Raw genomic sequence first — 23001 nt, 5'->3', positions numbered from 1 at the left:
TTAACCATCAGAGGACTGATGTTATCCTCTTTCCTCGTATTAACCATTAGAGGACTGATGTTACCCTCTTTCCTCGTATTAACCATTAGAGGACTGATGTTACCCTCTTTCATCGTATTAACCATTAGAGGACTGATGTTACCCTCTTTCCTCGTATTAACCATCAGAGGACTGATGTTACCCTCTTTCCTCGTATTAACCATCAGAGGACTGATGTTACCCTCTTTCCTCGTATTAACCATCAGAGGACTGATGTTACCCTCTTTCCTCGTATTAACCATCAGAGGACTGATGTTACCCTCTTTCCTCGTATTAACCATTAGAGGACTGATGTTATCCTCTTTCATCGTATTAACCATTAGAGGACTGATGTTACCCTCTTTCATCATATTAACCATTAGAGGACTGATGTTACCCTCTTTCCTCGTATTAACCATTAGAGGACTGATGTTATCCTCTTTCATCGTATTAACCATTAGAGGACTGATGTTACCCTCTTTCCTCGTATTAACCATCAGAGGACTGATGTTACCCTCTTTCCTCGTATTAACCATCAGAGGACTGATGTTACCCTCTTTCCTCGTATTAACCATCAGAGGACTGATGTTACCCTCTTTCCTCGTATTAACCATCAGAGGACTGATGTTACCCTCTTTCCTCGTATTAACCATCAGAGGACTGATGTTACCCTCTTTCCTCGTATTAACCATCAGAGGACTGATGTTACCCTCTTTCATCATATTAACCATTAGAGGACTGATGTTACCCTCTTTCCTCGTATTAACCATTAGAGGACTGATGTTATCCTCTTTCATCATATTAACCATTAGAGGACTGATGTTACCCTCTTTCATCATATTAACCATTAGAGGACTGATGTTACCCTCTTTCCTCGTATTAACCATTAGAGGACTGATGTTACCCTCTTTCCTCGTATTAACCATCAGAGGACTGATGTTACCCTCTTTCCTCGTATTAACCATCAGAGGACTGATGTTACCCTCTTTCCTCGTATTAACCATCAGAGGACTGATGTTACCCTCTTTCCTCGTATTAACCATCAGAGGACTGATGTTACCCTCTTTCCTCGTATTAACCATCAGAGGACTGATGTTACCCTCTTTCCTCGTATTAATCAAAAGAAGGTGGCTCTTCCTGTGTGTGTCTGTCTGTCTGTCTGTCTGTCTGTCTGTCTGTCTGTCTGTCTGTCTGTCTGTCTGTCTGTCTGTCTGTCTGTCTGTCTGTGTATGTGCGCCTGCGTTGTGTGCTACCTTGTCTAGAAGAGGTGGCTCCACCAGTGTTGGAGTAAAACAGTAGTCCAGCGTCAGTGAAGACACCCATGCTGTTGCTGCCCCCACCGTGGGTACAGCCTATGTCCCCCCCTTCCACCACCTGCCAAATCTGATGGGGGCAAAGAGGAGTCAGAGGAGAGGGGTCAGAGGAGAGGGGTCAGAGGAGTCAGAGAAGAGGGGTCAGAGGAATCAGAGAAGAGGGGTCAGAGGAGTCAGAGAAAGAGGGATCAGAGGAGTCAGAGAAAGAGGGGTCAGAGGAGTCAGAGAAAGAGGGGTCAGAGGAGAGGAGTCAGAGGTGTGTTATCCAGATGGTAGCTTCAGATGATTGGCTGATCGACTGACCCCTCCACTGTCCCCATTACTCTCCTCTCTGTGTCTCTGTCTATTGATTTCCACAGACCCACACAGTCTCCCTCACCTTCCTCTGTGTGAGCCTCTGTCTGTTGAGCAGGAACACAGCGTTGTCCACCACCACCAGACTGACCATGGCTCCTGGGTCTCCTCTCACCTGGAAGTTGAACCCTCTCCCTGGGTGGTAGTACTCTGAGGGCCTTGAGCCAGCTGGACCAACACTCAACTGGGGGGGGTATTTGAATTGTCTTTATTAATTTGGAACTTCTGTATGTGTAATGTTTACTGTTAATTTGTATTGTTTATTTCACTTTTGTTTGTTATCTACTTCACTTGCTTTGGCAGTGTTGACATATGTTTCCCATGCCAATAAAGCCCTTACATTGAATTGAATTGAAATGAGAGGAAAGAGAGTGGAACATGAGAAGCTGGTAGTTGAACCCTTTCCCTGAGTTGTCCAGTCCACTCACCGCCCCAACACAGGCATCCTCCACATCCACCCACACAGAATCAGCCACCACCTCCGACGTCCCCGTCCACGGCAGCATGTAGAATGCCACAAAGCGAAATGAGGGCATCATCTCCTTGGTAACGGTCAACAGAATGTTGGTCATGTCCTGACCTCCGACCTCTAGTCTCTTGGCAACAATGATTTTGCCCTTGTTCAACACCTGTAGGAGGAGTTTGAGACACACTTCATTTTGTTCACTAAATATTTCCTTTGGGGACAGACAAAGGTACATTTTGAAGACAGAGCTACAACTACAGTGGGGAGAACAAGTATTTGATACACTGCCGATTTTGCAGGTTTTCCTACTTACAAAGCATGTAGAGGTCTGTAATTTTTATCCTAGGTATACTTCAACTGTGATAGACGGAATCTAAAACAAAAATCCAGAAAATCACATTGTATGATTTTTAAGAAATTAATTAGCATTTTATTGCATGACATAAGTATTTGATACATCAGAAAAGCAGAACTTAATATTTGGTAGAGAAACCTTTGTTTGCAATTACAGAGATCATACGTTTCCTGTAGTTCTTGACCAGGTTTTCACACACTGCAGCAGGGATTTTGGCCCACTCCTCCATACAGACCTTCTTCAGATCCTTCAGGTTTCGGGGCTGTCGCTGGGCAATATGGACTTTCAGCTCCCTCCAAAGATTTTCTATTGGGTTCAGGTCTGGAGACTGGCTAGGCCACTCCAGGACCTTGAGATGCTTCTTACGGAGCCACTCCTTAGTTGCCCTGGCTGTGTGTTTCGGGTTGTTGTCATGCTGGAAGACCCAGCTACGACCCATCTTCAATGCTCTTACTGAGGGAAGGAGGTTGTTGGCCAAGATCTCGCGATACATGGCCCCATCCATCCTCCCCTCAATACGGTGCAGTCGTCCTGTCCATTTTGCAGAAAAGCATCCCCAAAGAATGATGTTTCCACCTCCATGCTTCACGGTTGGGATGGTGTCCTTGGGGTTGTACTCATGCTTCTTCTTCCTCCAAACACGGCGAGTGGAGTTTAGACCAAAAAGCTCTATTTTTGTCTCATCAGACCACATGACCTTCTCCCATTCCTCCTCTGGATCATCCAGATGGTCATTGGCAAACTTTAGACGGGCCTGGACATACGCTGGCTTGAGCAGGGGGACCTTGCGTGCGCTGCAGGATTTTAATCCATGACGGCGTAGTGTGTTACTAATGGTTTTCTTTGAGACTGTGGTCCCAGCTCTCTTCAGGTCATTGACCAGGTCCTGCCGTGTAGTTCTGGGCTGATCCCTCACCATCCTCATGCTCATTGATGCCCTACGAGGTGAGATCTTGCATGGAGCCCCAGACTGAGGGTGATTGACCTTCATCTTGAAATTCTTTCATTTTCTATTAATTGCTCCAACAGTTGTTGCCTTCTCACCAAGCTGCTTGCCTATTGTCCTGTAGCCCATCCCAGCCTTGTGCAGGTCTACAATTTTATCCCTGATGTCCTTACACAGCTCTCTGGTCTTGGCCATTGTGGAGAGGTTGGAGTCTGTTTGATTGAGTGTGTGGACAGGTGTCTTTTATACAGGTAATGAGTTCAAACAGGTGCAGTTAATACAGGTAATGAGTGGAGAACAGGAGGGCTTCTTAAAGAAAAACTAACAGGTCTGTGAGAGACGGAATTCTTACTGGTTGGTAGGTGATCAAATACTTATGTCATGCAATAAAATGCAAATTAATTACTTAAAAATCATACAATGTGATTTTCTGGATTTTTTTCTTTAGATTCCGTCTCTCACAGTTGATGTGTACCTATGATAAAAAATGACAGACCTCTACATGCTTTGTAAGTAGGAAAACCTGCAAAATCGGCAGTGTTATCAAATACTTGTTCTCCCCACTGTATGTAAATGTTTAAGCTATATACGGTACCAACATATGGTTGAAAATATAAATATACAGGAGTAACTTGAAAAGACTTGATTTTGGATTGTAAAAAATCTGGACCATTTCAGTTTGCACTCACCAGCTGTTCCATTCAATTGTATGCTACTCCATTCGACTATATCCACTCACCAGGTATGTGAGGTGAGTGATGAGTTCCCTGTGGGCCTTATCGGCAGTGTTGATGTGTAGACTGAGGCCAAGGCTCTGCCCCAGAGAGACTGTGGTGGTCCCAGTGGAGATATACAGGTAGTTCTGTCTCTGTTGGTCAAAGGGTGTGTAGGGGTGAAGGGTCATCTGCTGTCTGGCCTGCTGCTCTGGCTGTAGGCCCGTCTGTTTGGTCTCAGCCTGTGTGTTTAGGATTTACAGGACACACACATGAAAACCAAGACACACACACACACATGCTCGCACAGCCATACACAGATACACACACGTACACAGAAACAGACAGGCAAAGTTTTGCTTATGAACACTAAGAACCGATAGTTGTTATAACTGCTTAGGGCATTACTGAGGGTGGATATAGCTGGTTATACTTGATTATAAGCACCATTAGCTCTACTGAGTGTGATTATAGAAGGTTATAGCAGGTTATAGCTGGTTATAAGCCCTGTTAGCGGTACTCACAGTGATGATCTGAGGGCCTAGCTCAGCAGGCATGTTGATGGCGGTCCTGATGGTGCCACGGTGGCTGGTGATTGGGTTGGCCAGGAGGCTCACCTGGACCGGGACGCTATGAGCCGGGGAACCATCCTGGAAACTCACCTGGATCTGAAGAACACCGTTAGAACCCGTTAGAAGGTAACCTGATCCACCACCCTGACCACTGCGCTCTCGTTTCTTTTAACAGAATGTAAGCTTGTGAGATGAGGATGGTAGAACGAGGCTAGATAGAAGAACCTGTTAGAGATATAAAACACTTTATACCTGGATCTGAACCAGACTCTCTTATCTCAGAATGATATTATTATATTGCATCTCTATGGCTCTTATCTCCCATAAGGTTGATCCTTTCTGTCTATCAGGCGTTGATGTTGTGAGTTTACCATGATGTCGAAGGGCAAGCCAGGCTTGTAGTACTTTGGTGTTTCTATGAAGGAGAGGACGTAAGGGGACTTCACTATCTTAATACCAGACTTCTCTGCTTCCACCAGGTCACTGCCTATAGAGGAGTAGAAAGATACAACACTGTGTTAGCCCGCTGAGTCAAAGTTTAGGCATTAGCTTGGGGAGCTACCACAAGTCTTTAGGTCTCAAGCAAGGTTTTAAATCAATCCTACCATAGTTTGATCGACTGGGTTCTAACCTAGGCATTAGCTTGGGAAGCTAACGTAAGTCATCAGGTTTTGGATAGCCTGCATCTGAACTTTTTCATTCGAAGGTCCATTGTAATTTAATTCAACAAAACTTGATTGACCTTACCTGATTTGGTCAGCACTGAGGCCTTGACGTAAATAGAGCTTCCAACCAGGGAGCTGAGGTCGGGGTAGGCCTTCCTGATCTCCGCCATGGTCAATGTAGCGGTGCCTTGCTGCAGCTGAAATGAAGGAAGGAAAATGGCAGTTGTTGTATGTTTACACTTTACGCTGAATTGATCTTCCTTTGATGTGTGAGTAGTGTACTACCAGTACTCACATTGGTGACCTGCTTGATCAATGGTAACCTCCTCTTCTCCTTGTTCACCTCCACCCCAAACATCACGTAGGCCGTTCCCTGGACATCTTCACCATACAGGTATCTGTGACCAAAGAAATACAATTACTAGAACGGCCTCACCATACAGGTATCTGTGACCAAAGAAATACAATTACTAGAACGGCCTCACCATACAGGTATCTGTGACCAAAGAAATACAATTACTAGAACAGCCTCACCATACAGGTAGCTATGACCAAAGAAATACAATTACTAGAACGGCCTCACCATAAGGTAGCTGTGACCAAAGAAATACAATTACTAGAACGGCCTCACCATACAGGTATCTGTGACCAAAGAAATACAATTACTAGAACGGCTTCACCATACAGGTAGCTGTGACCAAAGAAATACAATTACTAGAACGGCCTCACCATACAGGTATCTGTGACCATAGAAATACAATTACTAGAACGGCCTCACCATAAGGTAGCTGTGACCATAGAAATACAATTACTAGAACGGCCTCACCATACAGGTATCTGTGACCAAAGAAATACAATTACTAGAACAGCCTCACCATACAGGTAGCTGTGACCATAGAAATACAATTACTAGAACAGCCTCACCATAAGGTAGCTGTGACCATAGAAATACAATTACTAGAACGGCCTCACCATAAGGTAGCTGTGACCATAGAAATACAATTACTAGAACGGCCTCACCATACAGGTAGCTGTGACCATAGAAATACAATTACTAGAACGGCCTCACCATACAGGTATCTGTGACCATAGAAATACAATTACTAGAACGGCCTCACCATACAGGTAGCTGTGACCAAAGAAATACAATTACTAGAACAGCCTCACCATTTTGGTAGCTGTGACCATAGAAATACAATTACTAGAACGGCCTCACCAAACAGGCAGCTGTTACCATAGAGCTAGAATTACTGGAACAGACATTTCCATTCAAGTCAACAGTCGTTCTATGATGGGTGAGCTATTTTTGTGACAATTATCCATTATCACAACTATTATTACAGTGTTAATGTCGCTTTCACGTCCTGTCGGGAAACTGATATTTCCGACTTGCTTACTCGTTGTAGAACGATGATATCCGAGTTTCCCACTTGGGAAGTATCAGAATCAACCAACAGGAAGCTTAATTTTAACTCTTGAGGTGCTGAGTATCTGAAATGTCATGAACCCGGCATTAGTAACACTTTGTCTGAAGGGGACCTACATAAGGGTTTCATAAACCATACATAACACATTAATAAGCAATACAGTAGGTCTACTTTAGTGTTACTAACCTGGCTGTGATCTCCACCACCAGCTCAGTATCATCCAGACGGAGGAAGGGTTTCTTGGGAGTCAGTGTGACATTGAAAGCAGGCAGCACTGCAACAGAGCATTGTGTTAGCTCCCCAAGCTTCTGCCCAGGCTTTAGCTCAACGAGTAATAATATGGATAATAATATGGAGAGGGAACCACGTTGAATGACGCACAGGCACGTGCAGACATATTTACAAAGCCCTTCCACCTACCGTATTTCTTCACCTCAAACTCACTACTGAACTTGTTCTGTTGCCAGTTGTCAAATTTTGCAATGATCTTCCACGTTCCCTCACTATGACAGACACACACAAACACACACACACACACACACAAACACACACACACACAAACACACGTATTAGCATTAGTAAATGGCAGTAGGATAGGGGTAACACTTTGTATGGACATCCTCTTCATACAGTATTCCAAGCACATTTATAACGGCGTATGAGTTATAACTGCTCATAATGACTACATTCATAGAGCATTATGACCAGGCGGCATCATGATTTATAAAGCAAAGTGTTACATATTTGAAAACCAGGCTAGAATCCTCATATCAGGCTAGAATCCTCATATCAGGCTAGAATCCTCATACCAGGCTAGAAACGTCATGATGTTCCTGACTCACTTGACTATGTCAGGTAGAACGTGAGTATCAGCAAAGATTCCATTCTTAGCTATGGTCCTGGAGGTCTGTTTCACCACGACGCCGTCTGAATTCTGACACACACACACACACACACACACACACACACCTTAAATCGTATGAAATATTTGTATTTCTAAAACATAATGAAGTGTTACTTTCTATAATTTAAGACATGTAGGCTAAAGGGCATGTGATGAAATTTTAGCCACCTGGAATTCAATGGTGATGGAGCTGTTGATGGCCTGGAAGGTAGGTGTAGACACAAAGGCCCTGCAGCGTACTGCAGAGAGAGAGGGAGAGAGAGAGAGAGATCAGACAGACGGAGACGCCATTCATCATTCACATGAACCTAACATGTCATTGAGAACTTTCTTTTTCTCTCTCCCTCATCCCCCTCACCAGTGTCTCCAGGTTTGTAGAGGGGCTTGTCTGTCTGGATGAAGATGTATCCAGAGTGGAAGGAGACCATAACAACCTGTTCAGCTTCGTGGTAGCCCCCAAACTCTGCTTTCACATACACATACTGGTTCCTGGAGGACTCCTCATTCCCCTTGACCAGACGCTTTGAGGGGAGCTGGGAGGGGGAAGAAGAAGTATTTTATAAGCAGATATTAGCCTTTATAATGTATTGGAGGTTCAGTCAAAATGGCAGTTATTTATTCTGGATCATAAAGACAGTATAATAAGGCATTATACAGGGGACATACATACTCATGACAAGTCTTAATCACCTGTATGGTCTACTCTTGAGGGTGAGGGGAATTTAACTGAATCACCTGTATGGTCTTGAGGGTGTGGTGAATTGAACTGAATCTAATGGAATCACCTGTATGATCTTGAGGGTGTGGTGAATTGAACTGAATCTAATGGAATCACCTGTATGATCTTGAGGGTGTGGTGTATTGAACTGAATCTAATGGAATCACTTGTATGATCTTGAGGGTGTGGTGTATTGAACTGAATCTAATGGAATCACTTGTATGATCTTGAGGTTGTGGTGTATTGAACTGAATCTAATGGAATCACTTGTATGATCTTGAGGGTGTGGTGTATTGAACTGAATCTAATGGAATCACTTGTATGATCTTGAGGGTGTGGTGTATTGAACTGAATCTAATGGAATCACTTGTATGATCTTGAGGGTGTGGTGTATTGAACTGAATCACCTTTATGATCTTGAGGGTGTAGTGAATTGAACTGAATCACCTTTATGATCTTGAGGGTGTGGTAGCTGTTCACCGGGCCGAGTGTGACGGTGTCCTGCAGGAGCTGGTACCTCCTCTCCGGGTAGTCATGGACTGTTATGGTGACGGTGACAGGGCTGTTAAGGCCATGGGATTCTAAATAGATTGACTCCTCACTGTCTGTCCTCAGAATGTTAGGGGCTAGGAGGATGAACCTGGGGTGAGGGGGACAAGAGAGAGGAGAAGGGATGAGAGGGAGAACAGGGAGAAGATTAAGGAGGGAGAGGAAGAGAGAGTGAGAAGATCACTTTTTTATTTTATAATCTTACCCATTTGGCAAACTTTGACATGCATACAGTAGAGTAGTATTTTAGTAACCGAAAGGATTGCCTTTTTGTGCTTATCTAGATACTTTTGGGAGCACTGTACCTTGGTTCCAGACTGGTGTGGTCTTTTGGATTTCTTCTACTGTAAATAAATGAAGCATTGTTTTTTCCTTTAATGCCAACATTTGGTAGTGCGACATGAGGGTTCAACAAGGTAGAGAAGATTCTGTACTCACTCATGAAGATCAAAATACATGTCAAGGTCCATATATTCAAATCTGAATGGGCACATTGAGTGTTGTATACATTTCAGAGAACTGCATTGTTCTTAGACTGATATTACTAATAATACATTATTGATCATTATGATTACATATTGCAGTTACGTGTTACTGTGAATTAGGAATATAGTGAATATTTAGATTTGGTCTGAATTAGAATAAATAGAAGAGATAATAATCATAGACCCTACCGGCGACGATCCCGTGGACTCAGTCGCATCCTAAAAAGTTGAGAAAAACATCTGTTAAAAATGTGACAGTCAGGGAGTACAGTTTAAAACAGCCCAGAAACAAGTAAAAAATAACTATATTTTAGTATTTTGATTAGCCCACTGTGTAATATACAACCCCAAGAAATCGCGCCTGTCAGCAGTCAAGTTTAAGAAATAGCGCTTTTAGTAGAGAGCAAAAACTTAGTACGGTCTACGGCAGCAAAATGAAAAGTTGAGAAAGGAAAACTTACCGTTCTCGGTTTGGGTTGTTGAATATTTGGGCGCAACAGCTACAGAAAACACAAAGCAACAAAATGTGGAGCAGTGTTCCCCCTGCCATTCTGACAGTGTATGGAACTAAACTCTCACGACACTGGGGAAAGAACTCTTTCACACAGAGACAACACCCCCCCCAGAGCCCAGCCCCCAAAGAGTGTGATATTTTGGCAGACTATATTCAAGCAATACCTATCCCTTTTTTAATTGGTGAATACAATTGCTAACCAAATGCAGCTAAGCTTCAACAATGCTAAGAGGTCAGTTGCTTTTGTAATCATGTAACATACCCCAAATAGTATGCCTCCTCTGCGTGTGTAGCAAAGACAGAACATTTGATATTCCCAATATGAATCATACATCACTGGGATCCATGGCTGTGCATTATGTTCTAAGTTATCTTGATCATGGCTTATAGTTTCTATAAAGAAAATACAAAAACAACATTGATTTACAGCGAGACCCGCAAAGGCCCAGATATTTATCAGATTCATGTATTACCAAGAGCAATGTGGACATACACTGCATATCAGAGGACAACTGTTTATGACATTCGCATAATCACTCCACTCTGTAGAATACACGACTTCTACACAAATCAATACAACTGGAAAACAACATCTCGTCCATGGTTATTTAGGGTGAAAAGATCCCGTTGTCAAACACATTCTGTACCTTCAGTCCCAGTCTCACACACACACACAATTTGGCCATAGAGCAAACTGTCTCGTAGCCGGTTTACACCAGACTGAATGCAGGGCTCACCATTGTTTCAATACACATAGAAAGTGGGTACACATGGATGCACATCACAATGATAACATGTAAACCAAACAGGAGACAACTTAGTCATTTTGAATACATTCTATTGACACAGAAGTGCTACTGTACCTAGCAAAATAGTGTCGCAGCGATTGCTAACTAAACCATTTTAGCAGGCTAGCTTATCATTTTGGCTCACTATGGGGCAAAACAATTCGCAAATGTACCATTAATTAGCCACCGCAAAATTTATTTTGCTAGCAAACACTGCAGCGGGTTCTATGACATCTCCACTTTCCAAGCATATTGAGCTCAGCATTCAGTCTGTTTTAACCAGGCTAAAGGTCTGGTTTGTCTAACACAAAGTCAACAGTCCATCCTCATACTCCTAGGTCTGGCTTCAGGTTGATGTTTACCATAGCTACAGATCTAGGATCAGATTCCCCTCCCCCAACCTTAACTATTTAGTGGAGGAAAGTCAAAACTGACTCAAGATCAGCATCTAGGGGAAACTTGACCCTACACCCCGGGGTCGGAGTCGGAGGAGTCACTGTAGTCTGCAACCAGTGACGTCCTCAACACCCCAGAGCAACCACTGTCATGGTCCTCCAGTACTGTCCCACAATCCTCTCCTTTCGATCGTCCTCTGTCCTCTTCTTCTGTTGTGGTGTTAAGAATCTGCATCTCCAGAGATCTCATGTGAGTTTCAACCATTTCCTGTCTCTGCTCAGGCTGTGCAACTCCCAAATCTGTCCCCCCAGTCCTTTGTGTTTGTGCAACCTGTAACTCCTTCCCCTCCGGCGAGAGACTGTTTCCCAGATCATTGGTTCCTGGGTCTGAGTTCCTGCGTGTGACTGTAGCGCAGACCTCTGGTTTGTTCCCAGAGCCCTCGGTCTTCCTGTGGATAACCACACACACACACACACACACTATCAATCAACTGTGTAGAAAATATGGTGAACACACTGCAACAGGTTAGCACAACAAAAAGGTGGCTTAGGTTACATGAACATTACTGGGCCTGTTTTCACAAAGCGTTTCAGAGTAGAAGTACTGATCTAGGGTCAGCTCCATCCTGTCCATGTAATCTTATTCATTATGATCCAGAAGGGAAAACTGATTCATACATAATGATGTTGATAGATCCACTAACATTCATGTAAATTGTAAAGTCTTTTGACTAGTTGTGTGTTGGGCCCAAGGAAGATTATCTGTCGTCATTGGCGTCAGCAAATAGGGAAATTCTAATTCACCCATTCATTGACCTACCTCCTTATGAGACTGTGTGGGTTAGGGGAGGAGACTTGGGGACCCAGGGCTTTGGCCACAGCAGCACCTTTCCCCTGTAGGCCCAGCTTCTGAAGAAGGCTGCCTGCAGCGCTACCTGGTGGCAGAGTGGGGGAACTGAACCAGGAGCGGCTAGAGATCTCCTTCCGCTTGTAGTTCTGCCTGTCATCGTAGGCTAGAGGAAGGGGATGAGGAGAGGATGGTGTTCTTTTATGAAAAAGTAGTGTGTGTGTGTAGTTTGTGTGTGTGTGTGTGCACGCTTGCCTGTGATATAGTGTGTATGAACAGTGTGTGATTGAGAGAGTCTGGTTTAGAGTGCATTATTATTCTCTGTGTGTGTGGTGTACATGCCCACTTACAGTCAGGAGCTGTGTAGGTGAGCAGTGCTGCTAGTTTCTTGTCCTCCTCTTTCTCGGGCAGCAGAGGGATGGACAGATTTGTCCTCTTTCTCACGGCGTTGTCTTTCTCCTCCTCCTCCGCCATCACTTTCTTCTCAGTCTGCGTATTAGATCAGTGGAGATGAACAGTTAAGTCAGCAGCCCTAAAGACAGACCTACACCTATCCACCCTATTTACACAACGTCCCATTGAGATACATCTCCTTTACAAGGGGCTTCTCGCATCCTCGCCGCCTTTTGAACCATACTGGAGGAAAAACTCCCAAGGTCCCTCCACACTGACCTACTTCTCCAATGTGTTTTAAGGAGGCAAGGACAAAGGATACGAGGAATCAAGGAAAAACTATTTGACAAAGAGTCCAAGTAATTCCATGGGCGAATCCCAATCCTCTCTCTTTCCTCCTGAAGTGTGCACTCATTCCAAAGCATTGGATTGTGTAGGCATGGCTAGACTAGAGGGAGGCGAACAAGTGTACACTTCAGGAGAAGGGTAGAGAATCTAAATGTGGCCTCGAGTGCATTGTAAATTGTAACTACTTCGCTACTATGGCCTATTTATTGCCCTACCACCTAACGCCATTTGCACACACTGTATATAGACTTCCTTTTTTTCCCTATTGTGTTATTGACTGTGCGCTTGTTTATTCCATGTGTAACTCTGTGTTGTCTGTTCACACTGCTTTGCTTTATCTTGGCCAGGTCGCAGTTGTAAATGAGAACTTGTACTCAACTAGCCTACCTGGTTAAATAAAGGTGAAATTAAATAAATAAACAGTTATGATCTGAATGCAGTGCATTTACCCTGAACTTCCTGCGGAGCTTGCTGTTGAGTATGAAGTCGTCCTTCCATCCAGCCTGATGATCCTGTAGCTCAGACAGAGAGGGAAGAGCCTTCCTCAGTTTCTCCTTGTCCTTACCACCATGGTCCAGCTTATACATGGGGTCTGTCTCTAACTTCTCCTTCTCACTACGCTCTGGGGAGACACACAGAGGGAGCAGGGACAGGAAAGGGGGGGGGGGTATAGGGGGGTGGTAGAGAGAGGGAAATAAGGGGGGTAGGTGACAAAAGAAGAGAGCACATGAGAGATAAAGGGAAGACAATGAGGCCTAAGAAATGAGCAGACAAGACACTGACATGGAGGAATAAAGGAACTGATATCAATAGTGCCATTGTTGGAAGAGAATTGGAGTCCATTCTGTTTTGGGGTTTGACGTATTAAAGAATAAGAGGTCGGGACTAAAAGGTGGCTGAGAGGCCAAATGTCATTAGTTGCCAGGGATGAGGATGTTCGTTGTCGGCCATACCCCATCCTTCTTCTCACACACCTAACAGAATGTAAAGGTCAACGAGGAGAAATGAGTTACCTGTAGTGAGGATCTGTTCATTGTCAGCCATGTCCCATCTCTCCTCCTTCCGCTGCGCGCCGCACACGATGACGTAATCACAGGTGGCCGGGTCTGTCTGCATCTCAATGTAGTTCACACACAGGTGGCACTTCATCCGGAACCTGAAGAGGAGCACACAGGTAAACCAACACAGATGTATGTATTGGCCTTCAGTGTGTGTGTGTGTGTGTGTGTGTGTGTGTGTGTGTGTGTGTGTGAGATTGAGATGTGTCTGGTCTCACCTGTAGATTGGCGTGGTGTAGTAGTTCCCCACTTTCTTCTTCTCAGCGTTATAACGTACACCTGAGTGACACAAATGTATGATAAGAAATGGCTGTAATTGATTATGTTTCTGAAAAAGGAAAACATATAGCAACTTGGTTGAAAACTGAGAATGGACGAGAGAGCTTACCCATGCCGATGTGATTCTTGCAGCCATCACACCAGATATTATAGGGCATCTCAAACCTGTGAAAATACATAGACAAGAGTCAGTTTCCTGTAACCCTCCTGTAACCACTGAATTTGATGTTTGTGTTACTGACCGGATGATGAGGATACCCTGGGACAGTTTCCTGGCCCTCTCTCGTAGAGCATGGGTTCCATGGTAACCATTGAGGGAGCCATGCTAGAGAGAGGGATGGGGAGAAATGGAAAGCGAGAAAAGAGTCAGAGTGAGAACAGGTTAAGAGGCTCACGTGTAGACTGATTTCTTAAATCCATTAACCTATCTATTATATGTGATGATGGTCAGTAGTCATATTTACCTTCTGTGGGTCGAAGTCCGGAGGGTAGTAATGGTTTTGTCCTTTCCTCTCACCCTGAGAAAGGAGATATGGAAAAGGAGGAAAGTGTGAACACCTAGTAAGTATTCAACACACTAGTAGTTAACAGTGCTCTTTTGTCCACCACGGGTGGCACCAGATTCTCTCTACATGGATAAGGGGGAATAACTAGTCAGTTGTACAACTCCTGCATTTAACCCAACCTTTCTGAATCAGATAGGTACTGCCTTTAAATCAGCATCCTCGTCACGGGACCCAGTGAGCAGTTGTTGTTGGGGGTTAGCTGCCTTGCTCAAGGGCAGAACGGCAGATTTTTCCACCTTACCGGCTCGGGGATTCGAAACAGCGACCTTTCGGTTGCTGGCCCAACGCTCTTAACCGCAAGGCTACCTGCCGCTCCAGTGGGGCTTCCTCACCGAGGAAACCTGGTGCCACCAGTGGGGCTTCCTCACCGAGGAAACCTGGTGCCACCAGTGGGGCTTCCTCACCGAGGAAACCTGGTGCCACCAGTGGTGGACAAATACTAAAAGAGCTCATTTACAAGGACACTAATGTTCGCTACTAGTGTGTTGAACACATTTTGATGTGGCCTGGCAACTTACCATGTTGTTAGCTTGTACAGCGCACTAGAAGATAGCCTTTGTCACCTAGGGGAGAAAACACAGGGTCATAGCTTCGTTTTTGTGTTTACAAATGTTTGCACACCTTGAAGTTAGCCATCTAACTTAGACGTTCGAAATAAGATAGCTTATTTACAAGCACAACCGCTAGCATAGCTAACTAGCTCACGCTACCATCTTGAATAATAAGCCAAACAACCGTTTTAGGAATGTAACAGGAGATGTGGGCCCATAATTAACACGAACTGTAACCGAAACATAACTGTTTTCGAAGAAAAACAATTGAGATATCACAAAGTAGCGTGCTCCTTACGGTTTTCCAAAGCATTAGCTAGCAGAACAAAATCGACAACAGTGCATACACAAAAACGTCACTTCCGTTTTGTGAGAAACGTCACACATTGGTGTCTGCTTTTTTTAATCGTCTCTGATTAATTGTGCCTGCACAAAGACTTCTACTTTTTGTGAAGATATTTTCGTATACTTATTTTTGTACCCCAAGACCCATTGGAAAAGTCCACAACTATGACAATTCACCTTTTTACCTCCCTCCTCCGTTGTAAGTTGTTATGATGGAAACCAGAGCGTCCATCAAAGTGAAGGGACATGGGCAGTCAGGAGACAGGCCAAAACTCCTGGATAATATCAACATAACTCAGTTAGCATAGGCACTGGACTCTGGAGAAACCTCAGACTGTGTGTGTCTGCCAGGGGGGTTAGTTTTGACCTGGTGGATGTGCCAGAGACGTGAGGGATACCCACTACAGGTGTCTCCCTTAACAGAGAGAAGAAACAGTCTGGCAGGTAATGACTGAGAGTGGGAAAATGTATTATCTCCATAATCATTCTATTCTGGATGTTGGTGTGACCTGGGTCAATACAGTATGCCAATTAGGCCTAGGCCTATGATAGAACAAGACTGTCTCTCCAGCTATGAAAGGATTTTTTTTCCGAATTTCACATATCTCTGAATATGAAAATGTTTCCCCCACCAAAAAAGATTATAAAAGTAGCTTTTTAGGCTACTGACTTCTATGTCAATTTGTATCTGCCCCTCACTCTCACTGTTTTCCTTTTTAATAAAAGCAATGACTACATTGGAAGAAAAGAGGCATGGCCAGAGAAGAGGTCTGGGGAAATGATGGGCTACTGTCTATCAAGGATCAGGTGATTAGGACTGGAGGGAGGGATGCAGGGTAAGGAATGGAAGGGAGAGGTCAGGGATACAGCAAGAAGGATGGATGGAGGGAGGGAGGGATGCAGGGTAAGGAATAGAAGGGAGAGGTCAGGGATACAGCAAGAGGGAGGGAGGGAGGGAGGGAGGGAGGGAGGGAGGGAGGGTAAGGAATGGAAGGGAGAGGTCAGGGATACAGCAAGAAGGATGGAGGGAGGGAGGGATGCAGGGTAAGGAATGGAAGGGAGAGGTCAGGGATACAGCAAGAAGGATGGAGGGAGGGAGGGAGGGGTGCAGGGTAAGGAATGGAAGGGAGAGGTCAGGGATACAGCAAGAAGGATGGAGGGAGGGAGGGATGCAGGGTAAGGAATGGAATGGAGAGATCAGGGATACAGCAAGAAGGATGGAGGGAGGGAGGCAGAGATGCAGGGTAAGGAATGGAAGGGAGAGATCAGGGATACAGCAAGAAGGATGGAGGGAGGGAGGGATGCAGGGTAAGGAATGGAAGGGAGAGATCAGGGATACAGCAAGAAGGATGGAGGGAGGGAGGGAGGGAGGGAGGGAGGGAGGGAGGGAGGGAGGGATGCCGGGTAATGAATGGAAGGGAGAGATCAGGGATACAGCAAGAAGGAGGGAGGGAGGGAGGGAGGGAGGGAGGGGGGGATGGAGGGAGGGGGGGATGGAGATGTTGTAGGTGGAAGGAGGGAGGGATCAGGGATAGGGCGAGACTCAAAAAGGATGGATGGAGAAATAGATGCTCAGGGTGGATGGAGGGGGGGATGGAGACAGATGGAGGGATAGAGAGAAAGAGATTCTCGGTGCAGGTGTCTATCTGATCCAGATTTACGTTGTAAACAGCATTCCGAAGTTTGATATGCTGTGGCATTGAGTTTGACATTCCGTGGATAAATCCCCTTAGAATGCTTCCCATTACAGGAACGTTGCTCCCATCTAACATTCCTGCCCGGCACAGACAGACAAGCCCTATTTGGGCTGACCCAGAGAGACCAGCCCTCTCCGCGGTCCAACCACCACCAGGAATGCACAAGCCAGCAATGCTCAGGAAGAGACATCGATCTGACCTGTCTGTCTATCAGTCTGTTAGTACCATGGATCCATCCCTTCATCAGTACATGTCTCTATCACTCTATCAGTCTGTCCAGTGGATCCCTCCGCGATCTAGGCCTAGATTACTCTATCATTCTATCAGTCTGATAGAAAGGATCCCTCCTCCTCTAGGCCCAAATGGGCCTATCAGTCTATCAATGGGACATCTCAGAGAGTGATATGTCTATTGCCAGGAATTTACAGACAGCAACCTCAGGAATAGCTATCTCCTAAACCAGTAGAAGCCCTTACCGAGTAGGATAAGTTCCCCTAGTCATGGTCAGTTTTGCATCTTTCTCCCTTAATGGTTCAAGTTAGCAGGCCATGTTGGGGGGACGTTAGCTCAGTTGGTCCTAGAACTGTGCTTAGAGAGCCTGTTGCACCATCAAACAACACTGTAAGCCCATCAGACACAGACAGGCAGACTCTGAACCCTTCCAAGAGAGTTTATCTTTATTTACTGCTCTACACCAAACGTTAGGAGAAGAGATTTGAAACAAATGTGTTTCCACTGATCCCTACAGGGCCTGATCCAGTTGTGTTTTGAACCTGGGCCAAGCAGTCTGGTAGTTGCCGGGAGAAAGACTGCTCTAAGATCAGTTGAAGTATGTTTCTCTGAGGTTAATGGTTATGATTTGGCAGAGTGAGACTGATCCAGAGTGGCAATATCTGATATTGAAAGGTCTGTAGATCCCCTATAAACAAGTCACCTTCACAGTAGATCAGCTGCGTAAGGTAGAGGCTGGACACAAGGTAGCCAATAAGCAATGCTCAACATTGTTATCAGACATTACTACAGTGCACAATTAGTAACACCATCAACCATTGGCTCGGTGTAAGGAGTAAGGATTTGACACTGCAGTGACTGGCCTTCCGAGATGCTTTTGTGATGAAGGCATTATATCGAATCGGGATGACCGGCGTTTAACTCAGAGCTTTCTCTCCAGGTGAGACATCAGCACTCCGGGTAAGAGACGGAATACAGAAAGAAGCTCGCAATACACATTCATCTCCCGGTTAATCCTCTCGGAAAACATGGAGCGTGAGAGGGCAAAGGGCCTGACACATTCCTTCCACCTCCCGCCCCGGAGAAAAGGATGAAGATGGAGAGAGAAAGAGGGAGGAGAAGGAGGAGGAGGGATACAGTGATAGAACAATCCCCTTGGTATTTCTCTTGAAGATATGGTCTGGAATTTAAAGATGTCTCAGGTAGAGAGGAATGAGAAGAATCTGACAACAGTGTCATGTCAGGAAAACATAACTCATATAGGCCTATACAGACAATGGTGTATCATGCATATAGTATGAAACAAATGTTTATTACACTTCATGTTTCGCATAGGGTATTTGGAAATATCACTTTTAGCCCAGCAAGGCCATAGAGTCAGCTAGGTTTGATTGACAAATGTCTCAGCTGCTTGTTTGAATACCAGAAGGCAGAAAGACACCAACCAGCGGATGACAATGTCTATGAGTCTTGTCTGTGTCTTGTGCTCCTTCTCAGTATAGAAAATTGGACACATGGTTTTCCGTAACCATGCTTACTCACATCATATTTCCCTCTGAGTTGTAGGCTAAGTCACTGTCTACACCATGTACCATTCTGTAGCTGTGGGCATTTACACATTCCTGCACGGTCAGCATGTTCAATCCCAAAGCCTCTCAAGTCTTCCTACTTCTGTCGTCACTGATTCCAGACAGTAACATAAATACACCAGATTGTATCTGATCATACTTCTGATTTTCTGCCTTACTTTAGCTGTTACTGAGGTATTCTCCCTCCCCTGGCCTGGTGCTACACTACATAGACCTACCATCACACCTTAGCTGTTACTGAGGTATTCTCCCTCCCCCGGCCTGGTGCTACACTACATAGACCGACCATCACACGTTAAAAGACCAATTCATTCAATTTCTTACATGGTGTTGTCCTAAAGTCAGTTTTCGGTAATGTGACCATTAGGGTTCTTACTAATTGCGTAGCGTGTATTTACATTGCCTTAAATCACAGAAAGAACTTCTCCGGGTAGAGGAGGATGGAGAGACGTGGAGCGGAGACGACTGATGTAAAAAACAGAATGTGTATAATGTGTAGGTTTTACAGGAGCTATGTTTAAACCTTAAACAGTCTGTCTCTCTCTTCAGAGGCAGGAGAGCTGTATCAGGCCTGACCTGGAGTACGTACAGTATGTCATCATGGAGACAGTACATGAATGGTGCTGAGAGATGCAGGGACAGGTATTCTGGGTAAAGTAATGGATGATGATGGAAGGAGAGAAAAAGTGAAGAGCAAAAGTAGTAGAGAGTGGAATCGACTCAGTCGTCTTGTCACTGTTGATGATCAGGATGTTCACCTAGTGAGAAATGTCCAGTCATACGGTCCGTGAGGGCTTAAAGACGTCATTGAGAGTTTAGACAAGAGACTTGAACGCATATCCTCAAACATCATTAGCTTCCCTTTCCCACCAGGAGGGTTAGTCACCAGTTAGATGTGGTTTGTGTCACAGTCATCACATGATGGTCAGCAGCATCAAAGCATTCATGAAAACTCTTAACAGTCTGGAAGATTATTGTCTGAATTGGTCACTGAATAAACCCTCTGAATCAATGCAGTCTGACACACACACACACACACACACACACACACACACACACACACACACACACACACACACACACACACACACACACACACACATACAAGCAGAGAGAGAGCTGTATTGGCAGGTGAGCTGTTTCTCAATATCCCTCGTGGACACACACATACACACACACACAAAAGAGAAGGAATGAAGGAATGATAGCTGATGTCATCTTGATACAGTGTCATATTAGGCCTAGACTACATGCTTTCTTCCGCCCATGGGCTTATTTGGTTGTGATTGTGAAAAGACGGTTTGGGCGCCCAGTGTTTTTCCATGTTACAGATACTGACTGACACACACTCACTCACCCACACACACACCCACACACACACACACACACACACACACACACACACACACACACACACACACACACACACACACACACACACACACACACACACACACACACAAGCAGAGAGAGAGAGCTCTATGGGTAGGTGTGTGTGTGTGTGTGTGTGTGTGTGTGTGTGTGTGTGTGTGTGTGTGTGTGTGTGTGTGTGTGTGTGTGTGTGTGTGTGTGTGTGTGTGTGTTAGAGGGCCAGATGGGCAGGGTTATGGGGCTATTCCATTGGCAATCTCAATCAAGCCCAGCTAAAGTATTTGAAATGATTTGGTCTGATAATGTGACCTGACAAGCCCACATTTCCAACCAAATCCCTGAATTTATGGAAGAAGTTACTAAAGATCTGGGAATGTCAGTCGCCAGTCTCGGAATGTCCATTAAAATATCTCCTGTCCTGTTTTTTTCCTTCTTCTCTTTTTTAATTACGACCATCCCTTCCCTCTTTTATTTCAACTCTTTCTTTACTGACCCGAAAGAGACAGAAATGCATTCTTCGCTTTCTGTCTCATTTGAACATTGACCTGGTGGACTTTTTACTTAACTGTCTATTTTTCTATGTCCTCAAGTCAGTGTCAATCCCCCAGGTCTTTTGTTAATATTACACCCCCCCTCGCTCCCTCTCTCTCTTTCTTCATCTGTTCAAGTGGTAGTTCTGCGTTCTGCCTAGCATCAATTGCCAACCAACTCAACCTCTGACCAGCCTAGCCCGCCATTCAACTTCAAAACAGCTTTAAGTTATTAGCCTCCAGATTTCATTTTTCCCATGAAGCAACCTTTGCATCCATCGGAAAACACCTGGGCCCTCAGAACTAAATTTATACCTGTTAAATATAATCCCAATATGACACATTTCTTGGTCAAACACCTATCCAACAATCAAACCGCTAACCGTCAAAACTCAAGTGAGTCTACGGGCTTGGCGCTTTGGCGAGGAACGGGTTAGTGTACCCCCCCCCCCCCCCCCTCTGTTTCACCCCCCCACATCCTGTCTCATCCCCCCTTCTTTTCAGAGGGATATATAATGGAGGTTGGGACTCTGTTGCATCTCAGCATCACTCGTAGACACTCATCCACTGTTCAATCGTTTACTTAGAGAGGAAGAGGGATCAACATAAGAGAAGAGGGGAGATATGAGGTCTCTACTGAAGCTGGTTGTTCTGCTGTTCTGTGTCCAGAGAGGAGAGGGACACTGGATGCGCTCACTACTCGGTAAGGATGGATGGGGGTCACGACTCACGACCTTCGACATTGGAGATGGGACAGGATAGAATTTTTTCCTATTTTCTTCAGTTTTGTACTGGGTTATATGTATCTAGATATTGTTGTGTACTTTGAGATTGGTTTACATCAGGATGATGTTTGACACTGGGACTTGAGTGACAAGGCATACACAGTCACTGGAGAATTTTGAGACCATATTGTGTGATTTCTGTTCTGAAGTTTTTCTGTAGGGTAGCACTGACTATCAGTCTACTGCAGTCTATAGTGTAATGCAATCTGGTCCAAGCTGGTGTGATGAGTTTTTTAATAACCCTCTCTCTTTATCACCATTTTTCAGAGCAGCGAGGCAAAGCATCATCCTCCCCATCAGAGGAGGAGAGGAGAGGTGGAGGAGGAGAATCCAACAAAGGGAACGACAACAATAAGAACACAGAAGGTTCCGGATTTGGAGTAGAAGACCAAAGGGGTTCCGTCCCATCCCCAGCCCCAATCATCCCAATCCGGTCCCGCCGCTCTTCAACCCAATGTCGTCTCCGCTCCATCCTCCTCCAGGTACGAGAGCTGGGTCTGGGCTACGACGCGGACGAGACCGTCCTCTTCAAGTACTGCAGTGGAGACTGTCCCCGTGTCCGCTCCAACCATGATCTGACCCTGACCAACCTGCTCCTGAGGGGGGCCCTGCCCGAGCAGAATGGAGAGCTGAGGCAGAATGGACCATGCTGCAGGCCCACCCACCACGAAGATCTAGCCTTTTTGGATAACGCCCATCGCTGGCACAAGGTGGAGAAGCTGTCGGCTGCAGGGTGTACCTGTGTGGGTTAATGGGGAGGAGCTGGACGTGAAGGGGGAGGGCCTGAACATTGACTTTTGGGCCGTGGCCATTGGCTGTTCAGAATGCAATGGGAGCGGCATAGAGGCTCAGGCTGTACAAAAGGAGAATCAGGAGGAGAGATTACAGATGTAGCTAGAATTTGCTAGAAAGAAATGCATTCATTTTGCGTATGTATATTTATATTTATTTAAAGTTGCTTTGGGGGAGTTTTATTATTATACCAATGACGTTGAATGGATCTTATTTTGCTGCATAGATTAAATGAATAGTGGTTAACACTATGGTTGATTGTTGAGTAAAACTGAAAAAAAGGTCCTCAGCAAACCAACCAGGTATTTATGTAAAATAAATGATTTATTTATTTGAGATGATAACTGTATGATGCTACTTAATTTATTTTGTCCATGTGACATGTTCATATGTACAACTCGTAATAAAGACAACCATATCTACATGTTTTATGACCA

The 23001-nt window shown here is 44.9% G+C and overlaps 3 protein-coding genes across 9 annotated transcripts in view; 1 reads left to right on the top strand and 2 right to left on the bottom strand.

Annotated features, from left to right (window-relative positions):
• The window catches only part of LOC110494906 (venom factor), a 37665-nt gene extending 27372 nt beyond the window's left edge, over nt 1-10293 (bottom strand). Inside the window, exons 1-18 of one of the 4 annotated variants that reach the window (XM_090204328.1) lie at nt 9947-10293; nt 9675-9704; nt 9439-9480; nt 9306-9344; nt 8899-9091; nt 8092-8266; nt 7902-7972; nt 7672-7763; nt 7250-7332; nt 7016-7103; nt 5698-5800; nt 5485-5599; nt 5109-5224; nt 4690-4833; nt 4192-4407; nt 2114-2314; nt 1711-1869; nt 1272-1401 (exon numbers count right to left, since the gene is read on the bottom strand). In XM_090204328.1, coding sequence (XP_090060454.1) covers nt 1272-1401; nt 1711-1869; nt 2114-2314; nt 4192-4407; nt 4690-4833; nt 5109-5224; nt 5485-5599; nt 5698-5800; nt 7016-7103; nt 7250-7332; nt 7672-7763; nt 7902-7972; nt 8092-8266; nt 8899-9091; nt 9306-9344; nt 9439-9480; nt 9675-9704; nt 9947-10035 — 2086 coding nt within the window. In that variant the 5' untranslated portion in view covers nt 10036-10293. Of the gene's footprint in view, nt 1-1271; nt 1402-1710; nt 1870-2113; nt 2315-4191; nt 4408-4689; nt 4834-5108; nt 5225-5484; nt 5600-5697; nt 5801-7015; nt 7104-7249; nt 7333-7671; nt 7764-7901; nt 7973-8091; nt 8267-8858; nt 9092-9305; nt 9345-9438; nt 9481-9674; nt 9705-9946 lie in introns of all 4 variants that reach the window. The other 3 variants (XM_090204329.1, XM_090204330.1, XM_090204331.1) reach the window with 3 other exon arrangements.
• Nucleotides 10294-10421: 128 nt separating this feature from the next.
• On the bottom strand, nt 10422-15607 carry LOC110485567 (putative splicing factor YJU2B). 4 transcript variants are annotated; one of them, XM_021556662.3, is made up of 11 exons: nt 15523-15607; nt 15192-15236; nt 14572-14625; nt 14350-14432; nt 14217-14272; nt 14047-14107; nt 13784-13926; nt 13220-13392; nt 12380-12518; nt 12003-12195; nt 10422-11631 (listed from the first exon to the last, which is right to left on the bottom strand). In XM_021556662.3, the coding sequence occupies exons 2-11, from the start codon at nt 15192-15194 to the stop codon at nt 11253-11255; spliced, it is 1284 nt and encodes a 427-aa protein (XP_021412337.3). In that variant the 5' UTR covers nt 15195-15236; nt 15523-15607; the 3' UTR covers nt 10422-11252. The 4 variants fall into 4 exon arrangements, with proteins under 4 accessions (XP_021412337.3, XP_090060461.1, XP_090060458.1 ...); XM_090204335.1 differs by having other exon boundaries at nt 15384-15595; XM_090204332.1 differs by having other exon boundaries at nt 15409-15595.
• A 5917-nt stretch (nt 15608-21524) lies between these two features.
• LOC110485572 (persephin-like) lies at nt 21525-22988 on the top strand. Its single transcript, XM_090204327.1, has 2 exons — nt 21525-21690; nt 22040-22988. Exons 1-2 carry the CDS (start codon nt 21612-21614, stop codon nt 22522-22524), a joined length of 564 nt encoding a protein of 187 aa, XP_090060453.1. The 5' UTR covers nt 21525-21611; the 3' UTR covers nt 22525-22988.
• Nucleotides 22989-23001: the final 13 nt, after the last annotated feature.

The sequence above is a fragment of the Oncorhynchus mykiss genome, chromosome 17 (genome assembly GCF_057628025.1).
Source record: "Oncorhynchus mykiss isolate SJ-2025 chromosome 17, ASM5762802v1, whole genome shotgun sequence".
Classification (NCBI taxonomy): Eukaryota; Metazoa; Chordata; class Actinopteri; order Salmoniformes; family Salmonidae; genus Oncorhynchus; species Oncorhynchus mykiss.
This window is presented reverse-complemented; position numbering and strand designations above follow the sequence as displayed.

Coding starts and splice junctions, on each gene's coding strand:
- LOC110485572 (XM_090204327.1), top strand. CDS start 21,612: ATGAGGTCTCTACTGAAGCTGGTTGTTCTGCTGTTCTGTGTCCAGAGA. Junction 21,691..22,039: donor CTGGATGCGCTCACTACTCG/GTAAGGATGGAT, acceptor ACCATTTTTCAG/AGCAGCGAGGCAAAGCATCA.
- LOC110485567 (XM_021556662.3), bottom strand. Junction 14,433..14,571: donor CGGACTTCGACCCACAGAAG/GTAAATATGACT, acceptor CCCTCTCTCTAG/CATGGCTCCCTCAATGGTTA. Junction 14,273..14,349: donor CAGGGTATCCTCATCATCCG/GTCAGTAACACA, acceptor GTATTTTCACAG/GTTTGAGATGCCCTATAATA.